At 31.0% G+C, this 8,295-nt stretch overlaps 1 protein-coding gene across 1 annotated transcript in view; it reads right to left on the reverse strand.

Moving 5' to 3' along the window:
- The window catches only part of LOC117175477 (transient receptor potential channel pyrexia-like), a 179,335-nt gene that overhangs the window by 49,966 nt on the left and 121,074 nt on the right, over nucleotides 1-8,295 (reverse strand). Inside the window, exon 2 of the mRNA XM_033365184.1 lies at nucleotides 716-3,184. Within this exon, the coding sequence (XP_033221075.1) occupies nucleotides 716-3,184 (2,469 nt within the window). The remainder of the gene's footprint in view (nucleotides 1-715; nucleotides 3,185-8,295) is intronic.

The following is an 8,295-nucleotide window of genomic DNA, read 5'->3' on the forward strand; positions in this document are numbered from 1 at the left end:
AAAAATCTCTATCCCTTCCACACACTACTCCTTTCCCCTGCCGAGTGAGTCACCCCTACCCCGAAAGGGAAATGGCTTAATGGTGTAATAATAATAATAATAAAATACTATTATACGCAGGGAAAACATCTAGATTGACTTGACTATAGAGTTTATCATTGTAAATATTATTAAAGTTAAGAAACATACTTGCGCTGACCCCTCACATTCCTTGTTAGCATCCGCAGTTTTTTGCGCGACCCCCGTCCCTGCTCTGTCGCTCTTAAAAATTGGTAATGTAGTTTATAAACGTCCCCTTACCTAGTGTGGCTTTATTATAGCCCTTTCGCGTGATTTATGATTCATGATATACGCATTTTTTCTTTTAGCATCGCACATTACGGCCATATATATAATTAAAGTGAGAGGTATAACTTTTACAATGACCAAATTATGAGAATTAAATATTCATACCTGTAAACTTTTACACTTTAATTTATTTTACTGCTTCCTTTAGAAGTTTAGGAATTTTTCGAAAGAGGTATAAATTGCGAATATCAGAATAATATGATAAGTAATGTAAAAAATTAGTAATTTGATTCATTTATAAATAACCATGTGTATGAATTTATAAACTATATGGATTCAGTTTTTATTCTAAAGCAGTTCTATACAGATCTAGAGTTAAAAATATATCAGTCGCAAACGAAGCTCACTACCGTAAAATTTTCATTACCATGTCCTTAATTTCATCTAATCTATTCTTTAACAAACGAACCTCGCTCTCATACTCTTTTAATTGCATTACAAGTTCTTCGACCGAGTTTTGTAAGTCTACATTTTTTCGCTTTTCCTTCAAATTTTTAAAACAACTAAACTTTTGATTTACATTATGATTATCATCATCCGTTAGTGGAGGATTTTTTAATGCAATTACATACGCGGCACTAAGAATATCTTTCGGCAGCCTTTTTTCTAACTGATTCAAAGGTTTCACAGTAAGAATACGAGTTTTATATTGATCATCAATATTGTGGTTGGATATCGCGCTTCTCACACATGTAGGAATGTTTTTGTTACTTAATTCCAATTCTGTAAAGTACGCACGTTCAGCTTGTCGAGCAAGTTTAGTAAGAGCTGCATGAGTACGTAAACCTTGTATGTCATGTACAGCAATGCCTACTAATAAATTCATTAATATTATCGTGATAAAGATAACGAATAGAGAAAAAAGAAGTTGCGAACAGATCGGAAGTGGATCATAAAAATCAAAGGATTTATTCTTTATTATGCCAAAATTTTTAATAAGATTTTCAAAATCTAAGTCTCCAGCCATCATTGATAGGACTTTGATAAGACCCGTGAGAGGATTACTAAATGATTCATCTGCGATAAAAAGTATGCAAAAGCTCACCATGAATCCAATGAGCAGGCTTGAGTAGGCTAACAAAAGTTTTCCAAATTCCGCTTGAATATGAATAAACATAGCAACGTATGTGCCAAACGATGGCAGTTGACCAATCATAAACATCATATTGGTCCAAGCCCCAAGAACTGCAAATGCACCAAAATATTTCTGCCACTCGTAAGTTTTTCCAGTAAATATAAATGAAATAATGAAATTCATGATTAAAACTGCAATATCGAGCACATTTTCAGTATTTAAAAAATACATTTTCGCGGTTTTAAGTAACGTATAGCCCAATACTCTTCGCGGCATTAAAAGAAACATTAAAATTATAGAAAGGTACCACTCAGCTTTAATCATTTTTCTTTTAAATAAATATCCAGAAATGCTATCATTTGTACAGATTGTATCGTTATTCTTTTCCGATTCGTTATAACAATTATAAGCTAAGGCTGTTAAAGTATATGTACTCATAAAAATTATTGCAAACAAATACATAAATATTCTCAACAGTTGAAACCTTCTGATTTTCTCCCACTTCAAGTGCAAAAATGCTTTGACAAGAGGATGAGACAAAATCTCCTTCTGACCTTCTTGAATAAACAAATTGATAAAACTTGTTTCACAAACGTTGTTACTTGGAAAAATTATACTTAATTCCAATTTGAGCTCGAATTCTCGATTTTGACGAGAGGGTCGTTTTAATCTTATAGATGCATCTAATCGCTTCCGAAAAACATTCATCACTTCCGGAATTTTCTTCAAAATTATATTCAAAGCTGAAACTCCTTTATTTGTAGTTGCACTCAAATCTGCTCCAGCCCAAATAAGACTCTCCACACAATCTGACTGTTCATTCAAAGCTGCAATATGAAGGGCTGTGAATCCTGAATTATCAGCTATATTAATCTGTGCCCCTTTCTCTATTAAAAGTTCTACTAAATCAACTGAACAATTATTGTTCATAACCGCAAAATGCAAAGGGGTTCTATTTTTTTCATCAACAGCTAAAACTTCCTTTTCTGATTTTTCAAGTAACATTTCTGCACATTCGAGAGATTGTACAGCACAAGCAGCATGAAGGGCAGTTTCACCAACATTATTTCTCATAGTGACATCTGCTCCTTTCTCTAAAAGAAGCTCTACAACTGATTTTGAGTGATTTCTAACTGCACAATGTAAAACTGGTTCTGCCAATTCTGTAGCAGGTATATTTATTTTAAGGCCATTATTTATTAAAAGTTCCGCACATTCTCGAGAATTGCCGATAGCAGCAGCATGCAAACAGGAGTTGTGAGACTTAGGATTTACGTGATTAATATTAGCACCTTTGCTTATTAAATATTCTAGACACGATAGACGATTGGTAAAACAAGCAGCAGAAGCTGCATTCACTCCAGTAACAGGAGCCACCCAATTAATGTCCACACCTGATGCTTCAAACTTTTGCATAAGGTGCACGAAGCCTCGAAAGCAGGCCCACGTGAATGCTATTTGCCTGAATTTTTCATCAAAGTCTGGAAATATGTTGCCATCTTGCGATTCTGGGAAGATTCCCTGTTCCATGTCCCTTAGTATTTTTCGCTGGGAAGGATTTAATGCCGAATAAATTTTATTAATAAGTGTTGCCCCATCGATCTGTACGCGCCTGCAAATTTCCACGTTGTCGAAGTAAAGGGATTCATCTGCTGGTGGTTCATCTCCTGCATTTATTCCTGAATTTGATGAGTTTAATTGATCTGATATCACTCCTGGAGAGGGATTTAATGATTTTTTTATGCAGCTGCCAGATGGATCCTGAAGCGAAAAGAGAAGTTGTAATAATAAATGAGTACCCAGATCAACAATTTGCAAAAAAACATAAGGGGGCGTTCATAAACTACATTATCAATTTTAGGGAAAAGAGGTGGTGATGTCAAAAACCATGGTTCGTAACAGGGAGTGCAGAAGGGATGGTCAGTGGAAGTAAAGTTACGAATTTTCAACCCTATTCCCCTCTTTTTCAATTTTTTAAATAATTTTTTTCTCACTTAAAAGCGAACTCACTTAATAAAACGAAATAAGGATATCAAACTATTTTTAATTAAAAGTTTTTTTTATTGGAAATACTACTAATATGTGTATGATTCCAAATTCAACCACCTGGTTAAAAATTGAACGACTTGGTTAAAAATTAGTTTTTAGTTTGAAAAATTATCTAATTTGTTGAAAATTCTAATATTGTGCTAAAGTTTGTTTCATTTTTAATTGAAAATTTATAGTTGTAACTAAGAATAGAATATAAATTTTTCGGTACAAAACTGACCCTTTTTAATTAAATTCAACTATATTTTATATCAAATAAAAACCTTTTTTGTTCGAAAATCGAATATTTAGTTGTAAATGAACTTTTTAGTTAAAAAGGAGTATTATTATTTATTAATTAAACTATTTTGGTGTCGAATTTAATTATTTGATAAAAAAATGTATTTATTCAATTAAAAATTTAAGTAATTGGTAAAAAAATGTATATAGTTTGTTAAAATGCAATCTTTTTGGGATAGTAAATTAGTCTTGTTTCTTGAAAATAACTCATTTTGGTTGATGATTTAACCTTGAAATGTAACTATTCCTTTTTTAGTTAAAATTTTATATCTCTTAGATAAAAATGAAAATTTCTTCACTAAAAATAAAATTTTGTTCTTGAAGATTTATCTTTTACAGTTAAAGAGTCAACTGTTTTCTAAAATATTTAACTTTTTAGCTTGAATATGTAACTGTTTTGTTAAATCGTATTTTCATATAAAACGTTAATCTGTTTTGTTGAAAATTCATCTATCTGGTTGAGCATTCAACTATTTTATTAAAAATTGGAAATTTTTAGTTAAAGCCAACTCTTTGAAAAAAAATTTTTAAAGTAATTTTTAATTTTTAAGAAATACAATCTTCACAGTTGAAAATTCATCTTTTTTAATTAAAAATTTAAATATTGGTTAAAAGTTAAACTATTTTTTTAAACGCTTATCTATTTCGCTTGAAAATCAAAGTGTTTGGTTTTGAATGCAACTCCTTGGTTAAAAATTAATTATCACAGAATAAACGAGAAATTCGTGTTTAGTCAACGACTACGTTAATTTTTATGCAAGAAAGGGGGTAAAAATAGTTTAGGTCGAACTTTTTTAACTCTTAACATTAAGTTAAAATATAACTTATGAGTCATTAAACAAATTTTACAAATGAAAGGTAATTTAATGCATGTTTATTCCAGAAATGTTATTCTTTGTTATTTATTATCAAAAACATTCCACGGAAAAATATATAAGTTGTCTATCTATACCATCAGATTACTGCACTCAACGGCAAAACATAATTAGAATAACGAATTGACATGAATATTCCATTTTCTTAAATACATACAAATTTTTGTTCCTTTAAATTAGAAAACTATTACTATCAAACATCAAACAATCACGGCAAACAAAATTTTTAAACTATTTTTTTAAATGCAAATTAAAATTGAACTCAGTTCCTTAAATCATTATAAAAAGTCAGTCATTTTCACATAGTTTCAGATTTTTTCCGTGTTTTAAAAGACTTAAAATATATTTCATTGTATGTATAATTAAAATTTGATGTGGTCAATTCTGATATTATAAGGTATTATTAAAGGGAAATTATATGAATAAAAATATCATGATATCTTTTGTATAGCGCTTGTTGTTAAGATTAACCCTCAAGTTTAATTTTATTACCACATTTTATTGGAAATATATATTCACCTGATTTATATTATTTTCGTCCTCGTTTCTTTCATAAAGATAAGACACATTTTTTTCTAAATTTTGGTAGTAACTTTATGAAATTATTTTTAATTAATTAACTTTGTGAAAGTTAATTATAATTTTATGTATTTGTTAAAAATATTTTTAAAGCAATATTCAAAGATAAAACTAATTTATTTGAGCATTTTATGGTAGCAAACGGAAATAAAGTGCATTCAAAAGAATAATTGTATATAAAATGTCTTAATCTTGGCTCCGTTTATAGAGAACTTCGATACATTCCAACCTGTTTAAGAGACAAAATGCTGTCACATAATTAGATTTAAAATAACTGATTTTCAGATTTTTAGAATTTCTCAGCTGAACAATAAGAATAAATATGAAAAAAGTACTTTCTGCAATAGAAGAAAAATATTCTTTAAGCTAAATAAAATTTCCGAGATTTTCCTAATTTCCCGGTTCGCTGGAGGCCCTTATAAAAAATTTTCAATTATTCTTAAACTCTTCTTTACAACAAAAAGATTAATTAATTCTAAGAATATTTTTTCTGGCAATTACAAAAACTAATTCAATTTCTGATTCAGTACCACGGAAATGCTATTTTGAATGAAATGGTGATATTAAAGAAAACAGTTTTTTTTAAAAATGTTTTGAATGCAATTTCTTCATAGGATTAATCAGGTTACATTTAAATAAGTGTAAATCATACTTATAGAAGTCTATTTACAATCAGAATTTATGACTTGTGTTACAGAAATGAAATCCTAAATAATGTGAAAATAACCCTGGTTAATCGAGTATGTCTTGAGATTGCCTTTTGAGGTACTTTGTTATTTTATTAAAAATAGTAAGATTTAATTTCTTCACTTTCTGAAAAAGTACGAAATGGAGGTCAGATTGGGCTATACAAAAAGTCAAAACAGTGAATTTTTGAAAATTTCGTGGAATAGCCCCTTATGGTTTCAGACCATTCAAATATCAAACGCTCATTGGGCTTAAATTTCAGATGTAAATACGTAAGACGTATTTTTATTTATTGATATTGTCCAAGGATCCATATAAACACTCCCACACAGAGACTGTCAACTTGCATATAATATAACAAAATTGTACCGCTTTTGAACTTAAGATTTGAAAACATTATCCAAGGGATGTAAAAGAAAAAATAAAATTTAATTTTCGATGTCTGGAATAGTGTCAAATTTGACCAAAATGTGCTCACGTATCTAAACGAGCTTAAGGCTAGGAGTACTCAGCGGTCGATTTTAATATAAAATAAAAAGGAAGTTTCTATATGTACCGAAAAAGCCGGCCAACCGTGCTAGAATTTCGTTACAAGTAGCCCTTTCTCAGCTCCCCGATTCATACAGAAAAAATCGGACAATTTGTACCGGAATTATGGCACACGTAGATATGGTCATATAAAAAAGTGCACCGTTCTTGGACACATTTCTGGAAATTGAAAATTAAATTGAAATTTTTATTTTACAAGGAAGGGTTTCGTAGCTTATTAAAACGTTAAATTATTTAAGATTCTATTAAGATTTATAAGCCTTAATAGAATCTTACCCAATTTATTTTTTATTAAAAAAAATGTATAAAACGTTTTTTCTTCGAAAAAATAAAAATTTCATGCAAAAATATGTTGAAAACAAAATTTAGAAGAAAGGTTTGAAGAAAATTTCACAAAAATTTTTTTTATTACACAGCTACACAAAAAAAGTTGTCTGCAACCCGCACTAAAGCACCATATCTTTACTTTTTTAAAGTCACTTAATCCTAATCCGGGATCAATTTCACGCCGTTTGTGGCTTCGCCAAATAAGACTTCGGAGCCATTTCGAACCCATCAGGTCGAGAGAAAGATAATCCTAAGATCAAAATTAAGAAAACATTGGAATCAAACTAATGGATCAAAGTAACCCCGAATTCGGATTCGACGACCCCAACAATGTCTTAAACTAGAGGTTCATATCGATTCAATGATTTCCCTCATTTTGACCTTCACTTGATCTTGATGCTGACCTGATAGGGTTAATCTGCCCCTGAAATCCGATTGAGCCAATCTAAAAACGTCTGAGATTAGAGGTTTTCTCCAATTCATTAGATTTTTCCGATCCAAAAGTTTTCTTCATTTTGACCGATTTTGACCGGTTTACGCCGATTGAATAGTTTTCTTCTCATTTTGACCTTCCCTTGACCTTGATCCTCAGCTTATGAGGTTAATCTGACCCCGGATTAGGATTCAGCGACCCTGAAAGCTTCTGAGAATATATTCTTTCTCTGATTTAACAGTTTTCTCTATTTTGATCTTCAATTAACCTTGGATCTGACCTGATCGGGTCAAACTCACACCGGATTTATCTCGGATTGCAGAATTTCTTCGTGGGGGTGTGTTAGTTTTTGAAATTAGTTTCCCTAAACAAAATTAATTCAATTGTTGAAACCTGCCTATTGGGTTACAGCCCGGGGCTACGAAACCTTAAAAACAGTACACTTTTTCGACTTTGTATGAAATTGACATTCTGAGTGCATAGGAGCATTTAAACAGGCAGTTTTGGTCAAATTTCATTATATTAATCGAAAATTAATTTTGAAATTTCCTTTGATCCTCGTTGATAATATTCTTTGACATTCGTAGTCAAAAAACAGTAACATTTTTTCCTTTTAGGAGGAAAATCTGTTTTTGCTCTTGCATTACACAGGCCAACAATTCTCAGAACCAGAGACCAGACCTACTATACCCGAAGGTTTTTACTGCGCTAAATCCGAATCTGACCTCAGAAAAATTCCATCACCCTCAGTTTTCGAGATATTCTAACCTAAAAGGGTCAAAAACCCGTTATTTTGATGTGTTCGAGGCCCCGTAACATCGCGAAAATTTTTTTTTTCACAAACTGACAATGGCATCGTAAAGAACTACTCTTTACCTTCAAAATGCGATGCCTAACTTTTTGATAAGATTTATCATAGCCGAGATATGGCGGATTCAAATATGAAAAATTTCACCCCCAAGCCCGGTAATGATAATGTATACCCGGTATAACCGGTATACCCGGTATATAATGTATACCCGGTATGATAATGTATACTAAGGGGTTTTGGAGGTCGCTGATTACAAATCCAATATCAAATTTGACGAATTCAA

This window comes from Belonocnema kinseyi, chromosome 6, assembly GCF_010883055.1.
Source record: "Belonocnema kinseyi isolate 2016_QV_RU_SX_M_011 chromosome 6, B_treatae_v1, whole genome shotgun sequence".
Taxonomy (NCBI): domain Eukaryota; kingdom Metazoa; phylum Arthropoda; class Insecta; order Hymenoptera; family Cynipidae; genus Belonocnema; species Belonocnema kinseyi.